The 24540-nt window shown below is 54.7% G+C and overlaps 8 protein-coding genes across 8 annotated transcripts; 2 read left to right on the plus strand and 6 right to left on the minus strand.

The window, feature by feature from the left end:
• Nucleotides 1-560: 560 nt before the first annotated feature.
• On the minus strand, nucleotides 561-2394 carry A1O3_08032 (uncharacterized protein; the record flags this gene model as incomplete). The annotated part of the gene is made up of 6 exons (XM_007738133.1): nucleotides 561-678; nucleotides 763-1545; nucleotides 1646-1778; nucleotides 1829-1871; nucleotides 1927-2177; nucleotides 2241-2394. 6 exons carry the CDS (start codon nucleotides 2392-2394, stop codon nucleotides 561-563), a joined length of 1482 nt encoding a protein of 493 aa, XP_007736323.1.
• Nucleotides 2395-4452: 2058 nt separating this feature from the next.
• On the plus strand, nucleotides 4453-7343 carry A1O3_08033 (uncharacterized protein; the record flags this gene model as incomplete). The annotated part of the gene is made up of 6 exons (XM_007738134.1): nucleotides 4453-4546; nucleotides 4909-5113; nucleotides 5578-5931; nucleotides 6249-6332; nucleotides 6401-6493; nucleotides 6737-7343. The coding sequence occupies 6 exons, from the start codon at nucleotides 4453-4455 to the stop codon at nucleotides 7341-7343; spliced, it is 1437 nt and encodes a 478-aa protein (XP_007736324.1).
• Nucleotides 7344-7849: 506 nt separating this feature from the next.
• On the minus strand, nucleotides 7850-8722 carry A1O3_08034 (uncharacterized protein; the record flags this gene model as incomplete). The annotated part of the gene is made up of 1 exon (XM_007738135.1): nucleotides 7850-8722. One exon carries the CDS (start codon nucleotides 8720-8722, stop codon nucleotides 7850-7852), a length of 873 nt encoding a protein of 290 aa, XP_007736325.1.
• Nucleotides 8723-9691: 969 nt separating this feature from the next.
• Nucleotides 9692-12067, minus strand: A1O3_08035 (uncharacterized protein; the record flags this gene model as incomplete). The annotated part of the gene is made up of 2 exons (XM_007738136.1): nucleotides 9692-10015; nucleotides 10163-12067. 2 exons carry the CDS (start codon nucleotides 12065-12067, stop codon nucleotides 9692-9694), a joined length of 2229 nt encoding a protein of 742 aa, XP_007736326.1.
• A 1458-nt stretch (nucleotides 12068-13525) lies between these two features.
• On the plus strand, nucleotides 13526-13987 carry A1O3_08036 (uncharacterized protein; the record flags this gene model as incomplete). The annotated part of the gene is made up of 2 exons (XM_007738137.1): nucleotides 13526-13582; nucleotides 13715-13987. The coding sequence occupies 2 exons, from the start codon at nucleotides 13526-13528 to the stop codon at nucleotides 13985-13987; spliced, it is 330 nt and encodes a 109-aa protein (XP_007736327.1).
• A 451-nt stretch (nucleotides 13988-14438) lies between these two features.
• A1O3_08037 (uncharacterized protein) lies at nucleotides 14439-14944 on the minus strand (the record flags this gene model as incomplete). Its single annotated transcript, XM_007738138.1, has 2 exons — nucleotides 14439-14665; nucleotides 14803-14944. 2 exons carry the CDS (start codon nucleotides 14942-14944, stop codon nucleotides 14439-14441), a joined length of 369 nt encoding a protein of 122 aa, XP_007736328.1.
• A 1027-nt stretch (nucleotides 14945-15971) lies between these two features.
• Nucleotides 15972-17838, minus strand: A1O3_08038 (uncharacterized protein; the record flags this gene model as incomplete). Its single annotated transcript, XM_007738139.1, has 2 exons — nucleotides 15972-16205; nucleotides 16588-17838. The coding sequence occupies 2 exons, from the start codon at nucleotides 17836-17838 to the stop codon at nucleotides 15972-15974; spliced, it is 1485 nt and encodes a 494-aa protein (XP_007736329.1).
• A 421-nt stretch (nucleotides 17839-18259) lies between these two features.
• Nucleotides 18260-24367, minus strand: A1O3_08039 (uncharacterized protein; the record flags this gene model as incomplete). The annotated part of the gene is made up of 1 exon (XM_007738140.1): nucleotides 18260-24367. The coding sequence occupies one exon, from the start codon at nucleotides 24365-24367 to the stop codon at nucleotides 18260-18262; it is 6108 nt and encodes a 2035-aa protein (XP_007736330.1).
• Nucleotides 24368-24540: the final 173 nt, after the last annotated feature.

The raw sequence follows: 24540 nt of genomic DNA on the forward strand, positions 1-24540 counted from the left end.
CACGATGGTTATGGCGGGATGATACATACTGTATATACTCGATACCACGGTGACTCGCCGGGAACGACCCCCGTTTCGGCACGGCACCGATGTCGACCCCGGCCATCCAACCACCGTGGCTGGATTTTCAACGGATCCTTCCAGCTGTGGGACCCCCACTGCCATGGCCATGGCATTGGTCGACAGGCAGCCTGAGCTGACTCGAGTGCTCGTGGCGCCAATAACTGGATCAATCCGGAGAGTCGGGGATCGGAGCCTTGACCAGTCGCCATGGCTGTTGCTCGTCCTGGGTTGCCTGCGGGATGCATCAAGCCCGAAAAGATATGATGGGGGTTTATGTGCGTCTTTCAATTAGTCTATCTGAAGTCTATCGGGTTGTATCACGACCGCTATCACGGACGAAGAGGCCAGTACGTGGGGTGAGTCGAGACATAGCTCCGTCAAAGCCATGGTCGGGGGATCCTTTCACCCTCACCATTCAATATTGCCTCGGAACGCCGGTGACGGATGCGATGGCGGGACTCCTCTCTCTCCGTGCTTATCACCTTGTTTCCTGCAATCTATGCAACAGGCTCGACCGTGACATTGCCAACACCCGCCTCCTTCTTCTCGATTGGGTGGCTTATCTCTTCGACCACGGCCTCGGACGAGCGAGCCAACTCGAGGGCGTATTGTTCCCTGGTATCGGGCGTGTCAGTCGTGGTGTCATAGGCACAAGCACAAGCCATCAACGGCCGAACCAAAAGGGAAAAGACGACTTACTCCTGTTTCCTATACAACCTCCTGACGACGAAGGTGAAGCCTATCAGGCAGATGGAGTTGGCCAGACAGAACGAGTAGCCTTTGGTGAAGCGTGGTGACTCGACTGTCTTGAAGACCAGCAGACCGATCCAGGCACGGATGGCGGTGGGGATGGTGTTCATGACCACCAGCGTGATGGCCCGCTCTTGCTTGTTGTGCCTGAGGATGTCGTTGGCCCAGCCGTACAGGACGCTGCTCATGCCGATGTCGAAGTAGTAGATGTTGAAGGCAAACCATTTGGCGGACTCGGGCACGTCCCAGATGACGAGGATGACCATACTGACGATGTTGACGACGTGGGCCAGGACGATGGAGCCGGTGCGACCGAGCCAGAGATCGGAGCTGAAGTTGATGAACAGCACATAGAGAATGCCGACTCCCGGGGCCGAGGCGCCAAGGCGGTTGACTTGGGCATTCGAGTATCGGCCGAGACTCTTGATCCAAAGTAAGTAGCCGCCCCAGGGCTGAGGGTCGCTGTCCCAGAAGAACAAGTTCCACACGACGAGGGCATAGACTTTCCAGCTGGTGAAGACGGTTTTGAGCAAGCCCAGGGTCACCTTGGGGAGGGCAATGTTGGCGGGCCTTGTGCCGTCGGTTCCGTTTTCTTGGAGCCGGTGCCGGGCAATGTCGAGTTCCTCGTCGGAGAGAAACAGCTTGTTGGGGATGTCGGGGGTGCCGGGCCAGATGAAGAAGCCGGCGAAGGCCACGACGAAGGTCATCAAGCCGACGATGATAAACATCCATCTGTTGGGGGAGGGGGGTGGCGTCAGCTCACATGTCCAGTCCTCATGTCCAGTCCTCGAGGGATCAACTAGGGTGTAGGGTGATGGGTAGGGTCACTCACCTCCAACCTGCCAGGCCAGCAACACCTTCCAGGTTGGCTGAGGCACTACTTTGAATCAGGCCCGAGGTCAAGGAGCCAAGGGTCAAGCCGATGTAAAAGATACCACCTCGGCGACCGAGCTCATCGGCTCGATCTAGAGTCGAGGTCAGTTCTGGCCGGCCCTACCTGCCAAGGGACACTCACACCATGATCCAAGGACAAAGTGAACTCCGATAAAGAAGGGTGCCTGTGATGATCAGTGAGTACCGGATGGCGGACGGTAGACGAGACTCGGACTGTACCTCGAACAAGCCGACGAAGAAGCGATATGCCATGAACTCGGCATAGGATTTGGCGCGGTATTGCAACAGGGTGAAGACGCCCCAGAACAGTTCGACGCCGGGGACCAGCCAGTTCATGGGCATGTACGGGAACAGAAAGGCGAAGGGGATCTGGCCGATGACGCCGGCGACGGAGCTGATGGTTTGGAAGTCGACGAGCTGGTTTCCATGGAAGTTGAGGTCTTCGGCGAGCCCGGCCACCCAGGCATTGTCTGTGGGGTCAGAGTGTCAGAGGGAGAAGTTGGGTGAGGATCGAGGATGGGAGTCTGTCTTACTAATGTTGGAGCCATCGATGAAGTTGATCCAGAACCCGATAAAGGCATAGGGCACAATCAGCAGGTCGAGCTTCAGCAACAGCTTTCGTTCTTGGGGTGTGTCGGTTTCGGCAAACCAGTGGTACCAGGCCCGACCCTGTCGTTTGCCATGCATGATGGGGGAGGTTGATGACCTGGGTGAAGAGATGTGGGTGATTGGTGAGTGGTAGCGCTCTTACAACGACAAGCATTACGGGTGGAAATACAGGGAGCTATATATGCTTGGTTGTTTATGTACCATGGAGTATATCGATGGCGACCGACCGACAACACCGCCGACATGTTTTCATTTTTTCCTCTTTGGTCTCTGAGGTTTGGTGTCTGTTCGGGGATCTCGCAGATGTCGCCGTATCACGTTTGCGCTTAGTCTGAACTTGTAGTTATGTGTAGTTAGTGTGTAGTATAGTCTATAATAGTGTTGGCTGGTGTTGGGTTGGTGTTAGCTGGTACTGGGGCTGGTGGTTGGGTGCTCACGTACCTCTGTCACGCAATAAGACGATAGAGCAGTCTGGTACCTCAGGTGCCTGCCAGCAGCCCGGTCAAGCTCTGCGTTACGGAGTACCTAAACGGGCGATTCTGGATTCTGATCGTGGATCATGGATCGTGGACTCTGGCCCAGAGGCAGCACCTGAGGGAAGGTAGGACGTAGGCAGTAGGTGTAGGTAGGTGTAGGTGTAGGTAGGTGTAGGTATAGGGGTAGGTGTATGAATAGGGGTAGGTGTATGAATAGGGGTAGGTGTATGTGATTGTAGGTGAAGATGTAGGTATAAGCTGTAAGCTTGTATTGGCCACCAGCAACCAGCTACCTTACACTGAGAACTACACTGAGGACTGAGGCAGGGAGTACGGAGTACCTTAGGTACCTATACTCTGTATCTGTACTCTGCAGGTAGTAGGGATATACTGTATACTCGGTACCTGTATACTCTAGGGTTAGGGTTAGGGTTAGGGTTGTGGTCCATTAATTGATATTTAGTAACCCTAACCCTAACCCTAACCCTAGATGCCTCACCTCTAGACTGCTACCCTACCTAACCTAGGCATCGGTACCTAGTCTATAGTCACCAAGCTAGGTCACTAGGTGTGATACTACCAAGGTATCCGTCCTGGAGGTCCTACTTACCTAGGTACTTCATACTCTACTCCATACCGATGGTGAGATCACAGCAGGATCTGATGCTATTTCTGAGGCTCCATCATGAAGCAAGCAACTGGAACCCGACCCTGATTAGTCTTGAAGTACTACGGATACTCACCGGTGCTAACACGAACACTAACATGAACACTTAGGTACATATATCCATACAGTCTCAGATACAGAAACAAGCACGCCATCTCATCAACATTCATCACCATCTATCATAATCACAATCTTCCCTTCCACAGTCCTAATTCATCCAAGTTAAGTTGACTTGACTTCTTTCTTTCTTCTCTTCTGGTCCCCGATCCGACTGGGTCTGTATTTCTGGTCCCCGATACTGCGGACCCGGTATTATTGCGCCATATGAGGATGATGAATGAGGATGATCTGGGGTGGAAAGCGAGGGGATTACCACTACTATTCCGACCCTACATGTCCGGATATACTGCCGAGTACGGAGTACCGCGTACGGAGTATGGATCTCGTCATTATGGATGTGGTTGTGGTTATGGGATAATTGTGTGATACCTAGTCTACAGGACAGTGGACACTGGTTTGTTTATACAGAACAGAGTGTTCCGTACAGAGTAGAGTAGAGTAGAGAGTAGTGAGTAGTGAGTACTCCGTAGTGAGTAGTGAGTACTCCGTAGTGAGTAGTCTAATTACAGTAGTCTATAGTCGGGAATTCTCTCTCCATGCATTCTCCCTCTCCTTCTGTCTCTGTCTCTGTCTCTCCCTCTGTCAGTCTCTACAAGTTAGGAGAAGCCAGACCTACTCCCTACTTCCTACTTCCTACTTCCTAACCTACGTTGAGAGTCAGTTGGCCAACCACTCCTACTATCTACCGTCTCTGGTCTGTATTTCCTGTATTGTATATATACGGAGTACCTTACCTTACCTTACCTTACCTTATACCTTACACTATACACACACTGTATAGTATATCTTGATATACCTCACCTCATACCTCACCTCATACCTGGTACCCTTCACCTACTACTCAGTTACTCACCCAGTCACTCACCCAGCACCATGGCCACTCCAGCTCCTCCACCTCCAACCAAAACCAAAAAGCCATGGATCTTGAATGCCTTCACCATGTTCACGCCGGGCCATGTGTCTCCTGGTCAGTAAGAGGAATAGTAATAGCAACAGTGACAGCTACAGCAACAGCAGTCCTTCCATCCCTCTCTTCTGATTCCTCTTCCTCTTCCTCTTCTGATTCATCTTCCCCTGCCTCTTCCCTTCCTCTTCCTCCTCTTCCTCTTCCTCCTCTTCCTCTTCCTCCTCTTCCTCTTCCTCCTCTTCCTCTTCCTCTTCCTCCTCTTCCTCTTCCTCCTCTTCCTCCTCCTCTTCCTCTTCCTCTTCCCCCCTCTTACCCCGGATCCCTATTGTTTTTTTCTGTTTAATTGACCCGGTTCAACCATCCCACAGGCTCACACTCACACTCACACTCACACTCACACTAATCACATTCATCTCCCCCAGGCTTGTGGAAACATCCCCAGGATCGCGGCGGGCTCAACTTCACCGACCTCAAGTACTGGATCGACCTGGCCAAATTGCTCGAACGGGGCAAGTTCCACGGCTTGTTCCTGGCCGACCATCTCGGCATCTACGACGTCTACAAGGGTCCTGCGAATCGTGATCCCGCACTGCGGTCTGGTGCCCAATTTCCCCTGGGGGATCCGATGTAAGTGAAGATGGAAGATGGAAGATGGAAAGAAAGCAAGAAAGGGGGGTTGGTTGGGGTTGGTTGGCTGGTCTAAGCCTGCTCTCTTTCTCCCTCCCTCCCTCTCTTTCTCTCTCTCTCTCTCTCTCTCTCTCTCTCTCTCTCTCTCTCTCTCTCTCTCTCCCCTTCCCCCCTTCTCTCTCCCCCCTCTCCCACTCCACCCTAACATATACCACTACACAGCCTCCCCCTATCATATACCAACACAGCTTCCCCTATCATATACTCACACAGCCTCCCCCAATATATACCTATACAGCCTCCCCTATCATATACTCACACAGCTTCCCCTATCATATACCAGTACACCTACACAGCCTCCCCTATCATATACCAACACAGCCTCCCCATATACCTACACACCTACACAGCCCCCCCTATCATATACTCACACACCCACACACCCCCCCTAACATATACCACAGCCTCCTCGTCTCCGCCATGGCCTCCGTCACCACCTCGCTCGCCTTCGCCATCACCCTGTCCACCACGTACGAGAGCTCGCCCTTCGCCGTGGCCCGCAAGTTTTCCACCCTCGACCACCTGACTCAAGGCCGTATCGGCTGGAACGTCGTCACCTCATTCCTCGACAGCGCCGCCCGCGCCTACGGGCTCGACCACCAGATCCCCCACGCCGAGAGATATGCTCGCGCCGACGAGTTCCTCGAACTTACCTATAAACTGTGGGAAGGCACCTGGCGCGACGGAGCTGTGGTCAAAGACCCCGTGTCTGGCGTCTATAGTGATCCGCAACATGTTCGAGCCATCACACATCAAGGGTCAGTTAATTGTCTCCTTCTGTCTTATCCCCTTGATACAATTCTTCTATCTTATCCCCGTAGCCAGCCGAGCTATTTTATCGTCTCCTTCTGTCACATCCTCTTGATATAATCCTTCTATCTTATACCCCTTGACACAATTCTTCTGCCATACCTCAGTAGCCAGCCCAGCCATTTCACGCCCAGCCCAGCCCCAACCGATTAAACTGCAAGCAAGCTAACTCACATCCCCAATGACACAATTCTTCTGCCACACCTCCACCAAATAGACACTGTCTGCAAGCAACTAACATCCAAGTCGATCTGTCCCGGTGTAGGAAATACTTCCAATCCTACGCCACGAACCAGTTGCCGCCGTCCAAGCAGCGCACGCCGCTCATCTTCCAGGCCGGAGCATCCAAGTACGTCCCAACCCGGCCACAGTGCATCTGACTAAAGATTCTTTGTCCTGACATCCCCATCAATCTAGAGACGGCTCGATTTTTGCCGCCAAACACGCCGAGGTCATGTTCGTGCCGGGTCTGGAACCTGACAAGACCAGGAAGGTGGTCGACACTGTCCGGTAAGTGTGGATTGCTGCCCGGACCCAAACATAACCGTCTCTTGAGTGTTCTTGGAGTTTCCTACCTTTCCTACGTCCATCTCACTTACAACATCTTTCCGGGAAACATGACCGTCCCTTGACTCTTCTTTGGCTTCCCACCTTTCCTACATCCAGGCTTTCCTACCTTTCCTACCTTTCCTACATCCAGGCTTTCCTACCTTTCTTGTATCTAACTCGCTCACCAACATCTTCCATATCTAGAGCCCGACTCCGCGAAGTAGGTCGAGCCCCAGACAGCGTCAAGTTCGTGGCGGGCATCACGGTGATCGTGGCCGAGACGGACGAGCAGGCACAGGCCAAGTACGCAGAACAGCTATCGTACGCAGACCCGGAAGGCATGGCGGCCCTGTTCGGCGGCTGGACGGACACGGACCTATCGCAGTTCGACGACGACGAAGACTTCACCTTCCAGACCGTCGGCGGCGTGCACTCGTTCGTCGAGACGTGGTCCAAGACGATCCCCAACTCCGGCGGCATCAAGTGGACCAAGAGGCGCGTGCTGCAGGAACTGGCGCTGGGCGGCGCCCATCCGCGCGCTATCGGCTCGCCCGCCACCGTGGCCGACATCCTGCAGCGCTGGGTCGACGAGGCCGGCGTCGACGGCTTCAACTTTGTCCATACCGTCTCGCCTGGCACCTTTGAGGATCTGATTGAGTTCGTGTGGCCCGAGTTGAAGGCCCGCGGCGTCATCTGGGATGACTACGCAGCTCCTGGGCCGGCCGGGTCGGCGCGCGAGAATTATTTCCAGGACGGGCTGGGTCCGAAGCTGCGTCCGGACCATCCGGGGAAACAACATGTCTGGGAATAGGTGGACTGACCATCAAGGGCAAAATGTCTGGGAATAGGTAGACATAGACTTGGACTTGGATAGACATGGTCACAGCCATAGACTTGGATAGACATGGATAGACTTGGACTTGGATATAGCCATAGACTTGACCTTGAGGTCAGCATACCATGCAATAGACTTGTCCATCGCACAGCTACGTCTGCGTTACATCTGATTGATGATTGATGATTGATGCTGTCATACACACCACTGGCACGGACCGGACCGGACGAAACTCGACCCACCGTTAGAAATGTTAGAAATCAGCCTTGCACATTCCATTCCCCATGGTCTCCGTCAGTCTCGGCTAGGCTGGAAACACCCTCTCCTGGCTCCCAATGTCCAAGTAGCGCTGCTGTCTTCGTCGAATCCGTTTCAGTGCTTCAGACTGCTGGCTCGAGCCAGTCCCACGGCTTAGGTGGGTGGTAGTGGATGCGGTTGGTTCATACGCTCGCGGAACTCATGGAGCTCCTCTTGGATCCGCTTTAATCGGAGCCGTGTAGCCTGAACAGCTTTCGTAGGCGCTGTTTAGCCTCATCAAGGAGCTCATTCAGTAGGCGCGGTACAGCCTTGGCATGGAGCTCCTTTTGTAGGCGCCGTATAGTTTCATCATGGAGCTCCTTTGCTAGGCGCAGTGTAGCCTCATCATCGAGGTCCTTTTGTAGGCGCGGTGCATAGAGCACCTTTTGTAGGTGCGGTGCAGCCTCATCATAGAGCTTCTTTCGTTGGCGCCGTGTAGCCTGATAATCGAGATACCTTTGTAGGCGCCGTGTAGCCTCATCATCAAGCTCCTTTACTAGGCCCCGTGTAGCCTCATCATCAAGCTCCTTTATTAGGCGCCGTATAGCCTCATCATCATCATCATCATGTCTGCTTGCTGTTCGCACCAAAGCAGCGGTGCTGGAAAGTTTTCCTGATCCGAGTGCACCATCAACCCCTAAAAGCGGCTCTTCGTTGTGCTGCCATTCGCTCATCAGCTGGACCCTGCTCTCGGTTTCGACCGGTCGGCGCTCGTGTACCTCGCGGTCGAATGGAAACCGTGCGGAATTAGGCGATGAAGTCGCGTCAGTTGCTGGTGGAGTCCGGTTCAATAGCGGTGCTGGCTGCGTCGATTCTAGCAAAGGCTGTGACTGTGGCTGTGGCTGCCCCCGGGTGACCGAAACTCCCGCTGGCTCCCAGTCACCCTCGCTGTCCTCTGCCAGTTCGACGACTCTGCGCTGTCTTTTCCGGATAGTGGACGGGAATATAGACGTGGATGTGAACGGGGATGTGGGCGTCGAGATCTCCCGTCGAGGAATCGAGTTTGCAACCCACGGCAGGCCGCCTTGCACAAAAAATCCAATCCGCTGGATGCTCATGGCCACCTCGGAACTCCTCCTCGTGGCATTGTGTCCAGCCCCGGCTCGTGGACGGAGACGAGACACCCTGAGCAGCAGGCCACCAAGGCCAGATATCACCACCGCTGCAAGGAGGAGTACGTCGACCCTCGCCAATGTCGCCGAGTCTGACACTGTCGTGGGGCTCTCCAGCCACCGCTTGACTTTCACACTGCCCAGGTAATTGGACAAGAAGGGAGGGGGAGAAAGTGGTTTGCGCAAGGCTGCACGGCAATCTGGAGTGAGGGCGTCTAATTTGCTCTGACAAGAACATGTACATTAGCAAGCTTTCATGAGTACCTTGAAGCTTAGGCATGTCATCCTCACATTTCGGCTACGACAATCGTCTCGATAGTCTTTGGCCGCTGTCCACAAGGTGACTGACAGGGCGAAGTAGGCTGCCACAATCCCAGCGAGAGTAGCGAGAACTTTGGCTAGGAGCAACAGCCCTGTATTGACCGTCTTCCATCGAGAGGTCACCCCAGGAGCCACTCCGGCATGACTGCTGACTGTACTTTGTTGAGGTGGGCTCGATGAACCAGCATTGCTCGGGTGACTGCCAGTGCTACTGTTAGGCTGTACAGTTGAAGTCGCGAGTGGAACTCCGGCGGACGAGGGGGATAGCGGCTGTAAGGGGACGGCTGCCGTGGTGGTTGACATCCTGGTGAGACTCCAATACCTGTTGACCCTGTACGGAGTACGGAGTACACGCTCGGACTCGACTATTCTCACACTGGAGGTCGACAAGACGGGGAGACCTCGAGATTATGACTTGACAGCACAGGAAAGGCTGCGCCACAGTGGTTGGGCTTAGACTAATGCAAGGCGTCTCAGAGGCTGCTTGGCAGCGACCAGGGACAAACACCGACGTCCGACGTGTCTTCAGCCGCATCGTCGATGCTCAAGGACCGTTGTGATTGACATTATATGTATGAGTCGTACAAATACGTCTTATGCGTAGGTCCGACCTTCTGTCGGTTGCACAACTGTACGGCTAGAAATCGAACAATGACCGAACCCATCTGGGTCGCTGGACGCAATCTCACCCCACATGAGCGGTTTGATGGCGGCGTCCTTCTCCCCTCCGATATCATGACAAGCAGCGCTGATGGCCCAGGAACACGTCCCGACCAAAGGCACACCCGCTGGTAGATGCTTGGAACCGACCGCGATCAGGACCGCCACCAGGACAAACAAAATCACCAGGAACAACAGGATCGCCAGGGGGCTGAATCCGCAGGCGGTAATGTCTCGAAAGTTTTGAACCACGCCTTCCTAGTTTATGACTTCGATTTGCACCAGGAAGAGACTTCGGGACAACAGCCAATGCATTGTAGCTGAAACCATGATCAGAGGCAAGCTGAATTTCTACGGCAGAGAGAGCCAATACGTCGAACGTTGTTGTCCAGATGGCACGCTGACCCGCAACGTTGTCGGCTGGAGGCTGAACTTGCTGAACTCGTAGGCACACATCATGCTGGTGAGGAGTCCGTTGTACAGGAAGTAGAGCATGGACACCAACAGTTGAGGGGTGTTGATCATGAGGATGAGGCGGAACATCCTCCCGGTCTCTGCCCCATCATACAATCTCGCATAGATAGGGTCGATGGCGGTGGTGGTGAAAATCGCATTAGGGTCGATGGTTCCGATCCCGCGCGACCAGATGTCCGAAACTCCAAGGCTTCTCAAGTTGACCATGCCGATGCCCAAAACAGCCGAAGCCGCGACGACGATGAGGCCAAAAATCGGGCCGGTTGCAAGCCAGCGCGAACGTGACGGGCGCTCCAACAGTCGATGTCTTTCAGCTTGGAATGTGATCGGTTGCGGACCAAATACTCGAGGACATTCCGCCACCCGCTCCTCAAGAGGCAAGCTTTCAAAATAGTCGCCGTCGTCCATCCAGTAAATCCCGGTTCCGAGCATGGACCGGACACGCTTCTGGTCGATCAGAGACCTGTCGGCGCTGGTTTCATCGGCACGGTCCAAAAAGGACTCGATGGCATCGCCCAGGGTGGCGAGCACAACCTGGTGGGACTTTCGATTGCATTTGGACAACCGGATGACAAACGCGATACAGCAGGTCTTGACAACATCACAAGCTATCACGACCGCCATGATCGCTGTACTGTAGTACAATCTGCAATATTCTGGAGCTTCAGGTTCAACCCAGCAATGATCGATCTGCAGGGAATTGGGTGTTATCCTCCAATCTGCCGCGGTCTCTGCCACGTCGCCTAAAACGCACGGTTGAAGCGGACCGGTGGTACCCGTGTCGCAGAGCCAAGCATCGGGCTCCCACCGGTTGGCCGTCCTCATGTCGGGACCCGAAAAGTCGAACTTGGAGTATTGAAGGCTCGTCATGTACTTGTAGTCCAGCGCGTCCCACACCCCCAAGATTGAACTGATGTTCCAGGCAACATCTGCAGTGCTCAACACGAGGCTCACGTTCAGCATCCCGGGAAGATTGTCGTAGCATGTGTGGTTACATGCCGAAAAGTGGTCCGAGTCGATCGTGGGCGTGGCAAAAAGACTCCAACGCGATTGTGTGGTGTTCTTCGTCACCAACATCACATTCGACGTGCTGCTCCCCAGAGTATTCAAGTATAGACGGATACAGTCCTCGGGTTCTCGCCGATTGCTGGTCACGTTGACGCCGGTTGCATGGTTGAGAAGCGTACAAGCAAAGGTCAACGGGGCGTCACTCAGTTCCGAAGATTGACACAGCCGCCACGTAGGATCATCCTCATATCCTGTATCCACCACCAGGACGCCGTAATTGTTGGATTGCAACGAAGCAAAAACCGCCGAATTCAGCAGCAGGTGGATGGGGATGGTGAACAAGCCCAACACCCCCCAGATCACAGTCTTTTTGAAGCCGAGATATCTGACGTTGGTGATGGAGGGAACTCCGATGTTGAGATAGGCCCCGTTGGCGTGCGCTTTGTCGACTTCCCGGCGACTGGGAGCATTAAGGCATTGCATGACATAATTGCTGCCTGAGATGAGAAAGGTGCCCACCACGTTCAGGGGCACGAGTAACAGCACATTGAGATGCTTGACTTTCTGACAACTGCCTTCAAAAATGACGCCGTGACCCGTGACTTTGTGGTCACGAATGATGAAGCCGACCAAGAGCACCACTTCGATGATGAGGCAACATAACGCGCCTCCAAAACATAGACGGGCACCTTGGTGCCAACCCGCCACTCTCTCACTTTTCTGGAGGTCGGCATCGGTATCGGTATCGCCAAATAGATCGTACTCGTAAGCTGGCCCTGAGCGTAGAACAAAGCGTTTGGCCTTGTGGAAAAAGATGGTCAAGGTCATGTTGGACTGTGAAGATGGCGTTGTAGTTGGGTCAGTCATAACATCAGACACGGGACTTGTGCTTCCGGGCTGAGACACCGGGTTCATGCCTGGATTGAGGTTAATGTCAATGGTCTGTTTCTGCAGCAGTCAATTGTGACGGCTGAGCATCTGCTTGGGACCAGTATATCATTTCATGGGAAAGAAGGTAATGAGGCTGGCCTCGCAACCGGTTCGTGGTCGACAGCACTTCTCGCGCTAGGCAAGTGGTTACTATTTCGTCCATCCCTGCCCACAGGACGGGCGCAGGTAAGCAGCAAGCCAATTCGAGAGGACACTTGTGTCAGGCTGTCCAATACAAAGATGCTGTACGGAGTAGTTACTCCGTACTCCGTAGGCGGTCGATCCTTGACATGGACGATTTCTGCAGCCACAAAACACAGCCGAGCCCTCCTAGGGGCAAGGACTACCGCCAAACTTACCAGGGTGATGCTTGCAGAAAGAGCTCCCGAGTACTGGGTGATTTTGTTGGTGGCTGGATCTGCAGAGACGGTAGGTTCCTATCAGCCTGTGTAACTGTGTAACCTGCAGAGGCTGTGCTCAGGCTGTCATTTCGAATCAAGGAGCCAGAACCTGAACTTGGCTGAGACTCAGGCCCTCAGACATGGGGGCCGGAGATCATTAATGGAACGCATCTCAGGCGTGCAAGCAGGGTCTGCACTGCTAATGCATGACTCTGTATCCGTACTCGGGACGAGTAGTCTTGGGCCAATATCAGTATCCGTACTCCGTACTCGGTACCTACTCTGGAGTCTGGAGTCTGGAGACCTGCAGGGGGGAGGTAGGTAACGGGGAGCCTCTCCGGGCACACACTCCGACACACACTTCGTACCGCACACACTTCGGCTATCTCGCTGAGTGGTTGTAGAGTAGCATATTGCCGACACCTAGGCACCGGCACCTCTGTATGTACAGATGACTGAAGTTGAAGTTTACAGTACATGCACAGTAAGTCGGTATTAGTACAGTAGTAGGCAGTACCTAATGGTAGGTAGGTAAGTAGGTAGTAGAGAAAGTAAGGTAGGTTGGTAGAAAAGAGAGTGGACTGATACATACTCCGTCACCTGTTCTCCGCCAAGCCCAATCGAGCTCAGGCGGCGACCGGGACAGAACTGAACTGCGACTGCGGCTTCAATCAGACAAGAGAACCAGCCTGTGTATCTTGTATCTGTGTATCTGTGTATTTGTGTCCGAACAGAGTACCTACCTACCTTGAATGCAGGTTACCTCTCTGACCTCCGACAGAAACCAAACCCGCACTCAACAATCCTCGAGTCCCTGCCCCGTCCAGTCCGGTCCAGACGACACTCTCACTCTCACTCTCACTCTTGATCACGATCACGGCACAGCCTGGTCGACCAACCCTCCAACCCTGCAGCAAAGAATCGGCAGCTGGTCCCTGCCTGGTGCGCGATCTTGATGGTGGTCAACTACATTCGCCGCGTCCTCCGGGGCACGAACCTCGAAGTCTTCAAGGTAAGTGTAGATTGGAACCCGTTCCCAGTCACTCCCACTCGCACTCCCACTCCCACCCCGGCGGCCGTTTTGATTTGGTCGCGGTCGTCGTTGTTGTTGTTGTTGTCGTCGTCTAACGAATTCCTTCTCCAGTTCGGCCTCTATCTCTCCTTCCCCATAGGATACATGTACTATTTCGGCACGAATCTGGAAGAGCGCTTCTCCGTGCCGGGCTTCTGGCCGACGCAGGACCAGAGCCACAAGATCCCCTACGAACGAGATGAAATCAAGGCCGAGGTCGAGCGCATCCAGACGGAAATGAAGGAGCGGGAGAATGTGCGCCGCCACCGAGCCGAGGACGCTCTCGGCGCGGCCAAGTTGGCGTTCAGGGAACCAGCGAAAGAAAAGCACGAGGGCACGGCATGATGGTACATTTGTTGGCGGACATGTATGAAATACTAAACACCAAAAATTTGGGCTGGGTCTTGGGCATTGCGACGGAGTTCATGGGATACTGTACAAGAGTCAAAAAGCCAAACGCAGCATTGTTTCGACCAGCATAGTGGGCGCGAACCCTGCAGATGCAGACTTGCGGCAAGATTTGCTCCGCTGAGGCCCGTGTCGTTGTAGACATATCTTTTGGTGTATGGTACCAAGATGAGACAAAGCATTTCCGCTCCATCTCGACGTATTAAAAAGCATATAATGATATCTCAGTCCACTCAAGAATTGTCAGAGTCAAGACTGCTCAACCCACCGCCACCACCACCCGCGAACCAATCCCACACGCCATGCTCGATTCTCGATTGTCGTATTGCACTCTCAAAATCATGCATGGACCCAATCGACATCTTCGTAGCTGTCCACTCGTTTCCGCCTAGAGTTCTCTCAACGTAGCCTTGGCCGTGTCTCCCACGATCTGCGCGGTAGAGGTGACCAGTGCGGGCGCGTAAGAAGACACCTTCCCTCCCGCGCCTGCGGTGGCGTAGGCGAATTCACCGTTGACATAGTAGTAGATGCGATTGTAGATGAGGGCCATATGGTTCGGGAGGTAGAACAGCGCGGCCGTGACCAGGAGAGAGACAAGGACGAAGAGGATCAGATCTGAAGCACAGGAGTTAGAACGAGAGGGCCAGCAGCAAAGAAACGCTAGAACGAGAGGGCCAGCAGCAAAGAAACGCTAGAACGAGAGGGCCAGCAGCAAAAGAAACGCCTCGGGAATGGAATGGGGGAGTACACACTGAAAATGAACTTCTCGGTGGGTGTAAGCATGTACAGCGAGAAGGTGACCTCATATTGGTACTTTTTCAGCTGGACCCAGCGCACAAACGACGACACGTAGGATACTCTCTGCTCCCTGGTGCCTTTGGCATGGTCGGGCATTTCGAACGCGAGAATCGGCGCGGACATGAGGCTGTGGAGGTGGAGGAGAGGAGTGTCCACGCGAGGCGGGCGTTGAGATACGGCCCTAGCTAGGGGGTGAATCTGTCCCTATCAAGTGGAATCTAGACGTCCGCAGGCAGGGGGTGAAGGCGTGGAGGTGTGTAGGTGTGTGGGTGTATTAGTAGTAGGGTCGACTCTCGAGAGTAGTTGACGGCGGTCGAGTCGATTGGAACGAGTGTGCGACAGGAGCCAAAAGAATGCAGAGGAGAAAAGGACAAAGACAGCCGCAGCTCCCGGGGTGAATGAGCGCAGACGGTGGTGATAGCCAATATGGTAGGTGGTAGTAGGTAGTTACGGTAGATGGTCGTACGATTAGAGGTGTGTAGGTAGTAGTCTGTACGGCACAGTACTATGAAATCTCATAGATGATGGTGGTGATGGCCTGATGAACTGTCTCGCGTGGTGGTTGCGCAACAGGGCTCAGGGTGAGTCTTACAGTAAAGTTGGTGCCTGGGCTAAGCAAGTCCGGACAGGTGCGCCCACTGGCAGCAGGGAGCATTGCCAATGTGCCCTGACTAGCCTTAGCCACAAGCTTCGCCGGTACTAAAGGCTTAGGGGCTTAGGGCCTAGTAGGTCTTAGGCCCATTAGCCCCTAAGCACCCAAGCCTTACCTAAGCGTAAGGAGCCTAAGCCCCTAAGCTAAAGGGGGGTGGCTGGCCAATAAGATGAAACATGTGCGTGCAGCCTCGTGCATGTCAATGTAAATGTGAATGCAGTGCACGGCTTTGTCTACCTGTGCAATTGCAAGAGGAAGTGAACAAGGGATGACACTGGTCTGGTCTAATCTAATCTACCATCCATCCAACCTGGTCTCATCTCATCTCCTTTGTCAACTCAACCTGTTTCTTCTTCAGCCCCGATCCTTTCTCCCACCCTGTTGTTAACCCGATACCATCCTCAGCCAGCCAGCCAGCCAGGTGATCTACTCGGATCAGTTGAAACCGTGACCGTGACCGACAAGGTCAACTCAGACCTTGCCATCACAGAACTGCACGACGGCCCATTTCCCGCTCCAAGCCCAGGCCCTGGCGCCGGAATCGCCGCCGCCGCCTTCCGTGGCCCGGATCTCCTCGTCCTTGCCCTCGGGTAAGCCGACCACCACGTCGGCCTTGCACGTGCGCAGCGCCAGCGTTCTGACCCCAGATGCCGGACCGAGCGGGCCGATGGCGGTGGCAAACGGGGTGGTGGCGGGCCATGCTGCCTGAAACATCAAGTAGAATTGCATGTCAGCTGAGTTTGTCACGCAACGAGCGCAGAGACAGGAGATTGGAAGTGGAATGGGAATGAGAATGGGAGGTGAAGTATAGACAAAGGGCGAATGTGAAAAGTGAAAAGCAAAAAGTAAAAGTATGGAGGACAGATATATATCCATTCTGAAGTGCTTCGCAGAAACACACTTGCAAAGTAGATGGAGATGGAGATAGATATAGATCGAGAGTAGAGACAGGTATCGAACAGATATTTGAGAGGTAAGACAGGAAATAGAAATATCGACAGACAATTCCAGGTAGGAACGATAGGGACAGGGACGGCTACGTGCAGACAGAATGGAGCCAAATTGAACGGAAGGGAACGGAACGTACATCACCAGTCAGCTTGCGATAGTTCAGATCGCCCTTGAAGATGACGAGCTGGCTCTCCTTGAGATCGTCCAACACGGCGGGCGCGGTGTGCGGCAGGCGCCAGAAACTGCCGGCGTGGGTCCAGAAGCGGGACGGGCGCAGAATCAACTGGCCGTCGGCGTGAAGGCGGCTCCAGTCGTCGAAGAGGAACTGAACCAGAGCGGCGTCGTGGTCGGACAGGGGCGCGGCGGGCGCAGCTCCATCACCGTCAGTAGCAGTGGGAGTGTAAAAGGCGCGAGGGTCTTGCATGGCGGTGAGCAGGGCGGCAAAGTCAGCCGGGACCACGTCGCTGACGAACCACGGGATGCTCTTGGGGTGCAGCACAACCTCGGTGGCGAGGCCCGTGGCGAGCAGGTAGCCGGCGAGGATGAGGTCGACGAAGAGCTCGAAGCCGGCGTTGTCGAGTACGATGTCGACGCGCCTGCTGGGAGCGGGAGCAGTAGCGGGATCGCCGGCCTGGTGGGCAGCGGCGTAGAGCACCTCAAAGGCCTGGCCGAGGTCGTTGACCAGCACCTTAGCCTCCGAGTCCTTGCGGGCCTGGCTGCCCTGCAGCTTCTGCAGCTCCTCGTAGGTCAGGCTGGTCAGCAGGCTGAGGTCGGTGGCGTTCCCCCACAGACACACCTCGGCCATTTCGACGAACAGCAGCTTCTCGGCCTCCTTTTCCTGCTGCGCGTCCTGGGCCTCGACCACGCCGTGATCGCGCGACGTACGGATCTGCGTCAGGATGTCGCGGTACCGGCCCGCCAGCTCCAACACCGCCGGCCGCGACGACCGGAACGTGCTCATCTTCTGCCGCTGGAACACGTCGTACCGCTGCCAGAAGCCCGTCTTGGCCGTGCTGAACAGCGTCGCCATGCGCCGGTACAGGTAGCATTCCGCAAACAGCCACTCCACATCGTGCCACTTGGGCGGGCCCCGCGCCTCCAGTTCGGCGTTGTAGCTCTCGACGTCGCCCTGCCCGTCGTACGGGATCAGCGTCATCACCCGGTTGTGCTGCAGTTCGTACTTGAGCGTCCCCAGCGCGGCCACGATCGACTTGCCTTCCGCGATGGCTTCCTTCTCCGTCTCCGAGGCTGGCAGCGAGGCAACTGTACGGTGCACATCGTCGATGGCCCCCGTGATGATTGCCGGCCACCGTTCCCGCGCCGACTTGAAGGCAAATGAGGTCGGGTCGGACGTCTGATATTTCGGGACTTTGGGGTCGTGCTCCATCTTGGCTGGGATGGTTCGAGTTCGAGTCTACCAAGTGTGAGTGTCGACGGCGTCTAGCACCGAAGGGACACAAGTCAAATTCTAAGTGATTCTCATCTCACACCAATGGTCTGGGAAGCGGGAAGCGGGAAGCGGGAAGCGGGATTTTTTGATGTTGAGCGAGCCTCGCCCAACCTTGCACTAGTCCATGCCAAGCACCAATTATAAGCGGTGAGGCTGGCAGGTGCATCTCGACGAGGCTGAAAATTCTCACACCTGGGCAGGCAACATCGATGTGATGTGTAATGACACTGTACTCTGGACTCTATACTCTGCGCTTCCACTTGTATCTTAGTATGTGCACATACATGTATACACATGTATAATTTCTATTTTGGTCCCTTGCTTCTACATCTTCCATGCGCATTGGTAATGCCTTCCCTCATCCAAAGTCCATCCGAAGTTCGATCGCTGGCTTGGCTTCGACGTTCTCTGACAAGGCAGCTTCCTGTCGCTTCCCAACCCCAGTCGCCCTCAGCAGACCCTCCAATTCAGACCGCTGGTCCTCGTCAAGTAGGCCCACGGTCACTTTAAAAGCGACCTGGTCAGCAGCCACCAGCTCAAGCAATCGTGCAGCAGTCTCCCCCCGCATGGCTTCCGGACTGTCTCCAGGAGCAATTTGCTTGGCTCGGAGCAGGAGCAAGGGGACCAAGATCGACATGGCCGCAAACCGACCTGAGCCTTGAAGAGTCACCACAGATGCCACAAGAGCTTGAGTCAAGGGCGTCTTGACACCCTCAGGGTCTTCCACTTCCACATCGTGGATAAAGGGGATCAGCCGAGTCCATAACATTCGCCCAATCACTTCGTCGCATACGGTTTTGGGGTGCGTCACGAGCAAAGATCGCACACAGCCGGCCGCCATCTTTGCGAGGCCAACATCCTGGAGACAATCCAACAGTTCAGCCACAGCTGGAGGCACGAGCTCGTCATTGGCAGGGATAACGGAGCCGGCGGTGGTGAGCAGGATTGTCATGGATAACAAGGTGTTTTTGGCACAGGGAAGGGCCTGCTCGTTCTCTCGGCGTTGAGCAATGGTCAAAGTGGCTAACATGCGATGTAGGCCTCCCCTGACCAGCCTGGAGGCCACCTCGTCTGATCCCGATTTGATCACGTCTTGCAAGAATGCTTTGAAAATCGGCATGATGCGCGGCAACACGTCGTCTTGACAAATCCCCGTGGCGAGAATCGTGCAATAGCTGTGAATGATGCAAGCGTGGAGGTCTGCACGGATGATGGTTGGGAACACCGAGGCAACATCGACCAGCGCCTGGAAAGACAGTTGTACAAGAGCAACGCCGTCGTCTCCCAATCGCCGAAGAGCAGACCCTGGCGGATCTTCGAGGGTCGGGATAAGACCAGTCAAGACCAGAAGGATGATTCTCGTCAGCTCGAACAACTGTTCAATGTCATCGGACAAGTTCTCGTCACGGTCCTGACTTTTTGCCGCGAGGTGGTCGAGGGCCAGATTTCTTGCAATCTCGACCAGGACACTCTGCGTCTCGGTCGTGCTGGTAAGTGCCAGACGATCAAGGGTGTCGGTGGTCTCGTTGAAGACCGCCGCCTCATAGATGGCATTTCCACAAACCTCGGGGGTCAAGATCTTTTTGAGCGCCTGCAGGATTGACAGAGCTTGCGACGGGTCTTCCCGAGTCTGCGTCACCAGTGCCTCAAAGGCCAGTCCAAACAGGATGAAGAAGAAGGCCACCGGTTCCTCACGGAAACTCATGTCTCTCCCCTGCGTATGCGCGTCGGTAGCAGCCTCGTCGCCGGAAGGCCCCCGTTTATTATCTAGGGCGTCGAACACTGATTCGCTGTCCTTCTCCACCAGCACGGCGATGGCATCCACAATGTTCAACCAGCTTTTCTGATAGAACTGGAGGCGGATCTCACGGTGGAAAGAAGCATATCTTTCATCAAGGTTTCCACCCGCCACTTCGCCACCCAGCGTATCGGAAATCTCGGGTTCGAAACGTAGCCCTGCAAACTCTTGGAGCGAAGTCAACCAAAGAGGTGCGAGTTTCGGGATGAATGGTTGCAAAATCTCGTCGAGATAAGGCTGCTCCGAGCTAGCCAGCTGCAACTGCGCCCATCCCGACAAGACGCTCATCTTCAACATTGCCTGGGCGTTTGGACTGAGATTTTCGAGATCGCCAATGGCAGCTTCGGGGTTTGCTTGGGTCAGGTTTTCCACGCCCACCGCGAGGACCTTGAATATCCGACCCATGCGGTCTGCATTGGTCACTATGCCCGTGGCCACGAATGTTGCACACACGCCTATCGCTTCAGCGGCCAATTCTGGCGACGAGTCCGCTGCGAATGCCGGAGTTAATGCCGAACTGATTTGTGCCTGGTATTGCTCCAGCAGTGAAGCCTCTAGGAAATCCGGGTCTGGGGTTTTGCCAAATAGTTTGAGGATTTGATCAATGATCCGCAGTCCCCAGATGCGCAGTTCCACCACGTTCGCAGTTGATGCTGAAAATGCCACCCGAACCACGTCGGCGACTTTGCTTTGCAGCACCTCCTCCGCGAAGATGACGCGGTCAGGCAACATGGCTGCTTGGATGATCTCCATGGACTCACTGAGCAAACGCATAGCAAAGTCTCGTGTTTGCCAACGCAGAAATTCTTGACCTTCGGGGACGGCATCGGCCGCTTCTCCCTGTGCAGCCGCCGCCGCCGCAGCAAAGCCGGCGACCTCTTCATCCGCTAGATCGGGCATTGCCGCTTTGGCTGGCGTCGCACGAGACGGGGACGGCGCTTGGCCCTTTGCCCTGGTTCGGGAGAGGATGCTTTGGCATTTATCAATCCAGTCAGCTGTGTCGACCAGAATGGCCTGTTGCATCCAATTCTCCAGCATCGCTTGCAGGAACGTGTCACCAGGGTTGTCGTCGAGGCGTGCCCACAAGTCATCACTCAACTTTGCAGTGGCTACTCGTGCCACCTCGGAAGCATTCCGTTTCATCAATTCGCTGAGCCCCCTGATCGCAGCAGATTGCAGAAGATCTTCGTCCGACGAGAGATTGGCCTGCAAATCCTGCACGTATTTTGCAAACTGGAGATGAGCTGGAGCGTACATTGAAAGATGGCGTAGGCACTGATAGCTCTCGTGGCGCAACTGGGGCGAAGCTTCCTTCTGCAAAGATCCTATCAATATCAGAATCAAGTTTCGAGCCTTCGACACATCTTGCAGATCCGGCCCCAGGACGTTGATGATACTGTCCACACATTGAGCAATAGCCAGGGGGGTGAAAAGTTCGAGCTCAAGGTTCGACGTTGCAAGGGATGCGCATTCTTCGTTGTGGGTGTCGTTTGAGTAAAGCTGTGCTAGGAGGCCGAGAGCGCTGGTGGCATATGGTGAAAACGCCAGTCCTGCAGATTCCGCCACTTGCACCAGCCCTCTCAAGGCCCAAAAATGGACCGTCGTATGGCTGTCGCTGCACAATGATAGAAGAACGCCAACGATAGATTTGATGTGCAGGTTGGCCGCCATAGCCCCCACCTCAGAGTGAATGTACCCCAAAGCGAGGGCACATCCCGCGCGAGCACTCGGGTCCCGATCAGCGACTATTGTGTCGATGAGGAGTTTGACCTCTTTATTGGTGGACAGGGTGCCAGCCAAATTGCAGATGCGTCCGATCGCACGGGCAGCCAAGTGTCTCAAGGTAGGGTCGGGGTTACAGACGTACTTCTCCAGCAGTTCGCTAATGACCGGCCCGACGGCTTCCACGTGTAACCGGCCAGAGACATAAGGAGTCTCGCTGTTTGCGACTGCGAGAGCGCAAAGGAGAGCCAGAGCAGTATTGACCTGCATCGCGGCTTTCCTCCCGGGCTCGCGCGGGAGAGGTTGGGACACCGTCGTGATCAACTGTTCGATCGTGCTCTCCTGGATCTTGGGAGCCTGAAGTGGCAGCGAAATTGCGAAGAGTTTAATCGCCAGGTTGACACAGGAAGTAGCCGGTGAGCACATTTCAGCCTCCTTGATCACATCATCTTGCCGGGAAATTAGAAAAGGATCATGTTCGATTGCCGGAAGTGCTGGGGACCGGATCACGACGTCGGGGAAAGATACCTCTCGCTCGGTAGCTGTATCTGCTCTTGGTTGAAGGTGGTTCTCGAATGGCATGTAGGTATCAAAGCTTTCGGCGACGCTGCTGACGCCGAAGCTCCAGTTGTCGCTAGTATTCCACAGTCCTTCGAAGTTGCTGGCAGCATTCGCCAAGGATGCTTCCAGGTTTTTCGACACCGGGTGCTCTGGGTCTATGAAGGTGCGCATTGTGAGGCCCGTGAGATCAGACTGAGATACAACTTCGCTCTGCTCCAGATGCTTCAAGCTTACCAAGGCTCCGAAGCATTGGAGCACACGTCGTCGAAGAAGGATCGTATAGTCTTGCAGCTGAAGAGCAGGTACAAGCCGGTGGGAAAGATCTTCGGCTTCACGAGCCACTGGTAAGCTTTCAAGGAAGAGGACAGTATTATGAAGCATGGTAGATATTCGTCTGGACCCATCTGTGGTGACCAAGCTGCTGCAGGAGGAGAGAAACATGAGCAAGGCGCTTAGGGCGCATTCTCGAACATGGGACAAGAAACTGAGCTCCAGATGGCCCCTTTTGGTAGCATTTTCGTGGGTCAACGGAGGAGGCAGCGCATTCCTCCAGAGAAGCATCAGCTGGTTCAGATGCACCTTGACAAAGCTCGGCCCCAAGTTCGTCAGACCGCCAATCAGAGTCCAAGCCACTTGCACCTGGGTTGCAGATAACCGCAACTCGGCGGCGGCACTTGACTTCAGAAGGTCAGTCGCGAAAGTGAAGATGTCAGAATAGACTTGAATGGAACCGTAGAGCGGCTTTTGTCGTGCAGAACCGATCATGACTGCAATGCTGATGGCATAGCCGAGAGACCTTCGATGCGGGAGCTTGCTTTCGGATGACGGTTGAAATTCTTTTTGGAGTTGAGACATGGCGTGTTCCAGGCTGCGCACAAGCTGACTTGGACATCCGAGAACAAAGGACTTGAAGCATTGTGCGGCATGACTCTGAACCGTATGACTAGGGTGTTGCACCACCTGAAAAAGCGCCTCTCTGCAACTGTCCTGAAAGACGTTCGCGGCGGGCCCAAGTCGCACGAGCAAGTCATTCAAGGTGGACAGGGCGCCAGATAGGACCCGCTTTGAGGGTTCTCGGCGCTCTGGCATGACCTGCGGGTAATTCTTTAGAATATCATTGATAAGATGACGGGCAGCGTTAATCTGAGCGTTTTCCGTAAGGAGGGCAGTGACGTGTATTAGAATCCATCTGACCAGCCTCCTGCTGAGGAGCAGCCGGTATCGGTTAGACGAGATAGTCGAGTGGTTGAGCAGGTCCGTATACAAATGGAGGGCGATCGATGCGTAGTTTTCCTCTAGCGTCTTGCGTGGAAGTAGCCGCAGTAGATGTCTGTAACAGGTTGCAATGCCTGCCCGTGCTCGATTCGTGCTCGACGCCTTGCAGTATTGGGATGAAAGCACTCGCAGGACCTCATTCAGCGAGAGTGCCAGTCGTACAGTATGCCTGACTTGACCTGGCGTAGGTGAGCCGGGCCGTTCCTGTTCTCCTTCCTCGTCAAGATTCGCACCCGGTTTCTTGGATTTCTTTGGCTTTTTGATGACTGGGGCTTCCGCATTCCCGTGCTCGGAATACACTCCGTTCAGGGCAGCTGCTAGAGCCCCGGCAGCTGCATGTCTGACTGAGGGTACTGTGCTCTCCAACGCCTTCCATGTCGTCGTCTTGAGATTGTCAAAGTCACCGGAATTGTCAAAGTAGTCTGTCTCGCTCGCTAGACCCTGAAGACAAGAGCATGCACACCTCTGGACAAATGACGACTTGTCGTTTGCGGCAGCACTTCGAGCATGCTTCCAGATGTCCCGGGCGACATGCTCATCAAGACTGGTGCGGACACCCATGACCAGTCCGCCCAGTGCTTTGAAAACGCAACCCCGTAGTCCTGTGTGAGAAGCTTTCGTGAGCCGGAGGAGTGAGGAGACCGCGAGCCCTGAGAGACTGATTGCGCTGTCGCCAGCAGACCGGAAAACCGCACCCAGACAGACGGCGGCAGCATGTTTCGGACCAACATCTTTATCGACCTTGCCTGCATTGGCAATGGCCACCAGCTCATTGATGGTTTCGTAGAGCAGACTACGGCTACCTCGTCCAAATGCGTCTGCCAGGATCCTCCCAAGGATATTTCGGATCACGCGAGATGGTACCGGAGCCCCCAGTCCCACAATCTTGATGATTTCCTTCTTGATTGACGCTTGATGCGGTGGGAGGCTCTCGGAGGAAGTTTGTTCAACATGACGCTGTAGGTCGGAGACAAACGTCAAGAGGTACAGGTCTTGTTGCTCGGTGGGAAGGGCATGGAGTTTGGATAGGTCAAGTTCGAGATGCGGAGTGCCGTTACTCGTACTCGCACTTGCGGCCGCAGGGTGGGCTGAAGGAGCGGTAGACGCCATGGATGGTTCTGGTTGCGAAGAGTGAGGATGCGAGCGTCGCCCCAGGACGAACGCTCGCCGGCCGATCAAGACTCATACATGTAAAGCAAAAGGGGACACAAGTATAGATAGGGTGGAGGGTGGTGATCCAGGAGACCTGCCTCGCAACCTGGACTGCGTGTCTGTCCTGACGG

Source organism: Capronia epimyces, assembly GCF_000585565.1.
Source record: "Capronia epimyces CBS 606.96 chromosome Unknown aczIQ-supercont1.7, whole genome shotgun sequence".
In the NCBI taxonomy this organism is placed as follows: domain Eukaryota; kingdom Fungi; phylum Ascomycota; class Eurotiomycetes; order Chaetothyriales; family Herpotrichiellaceae; genus Capronia; species Capronia epimyces.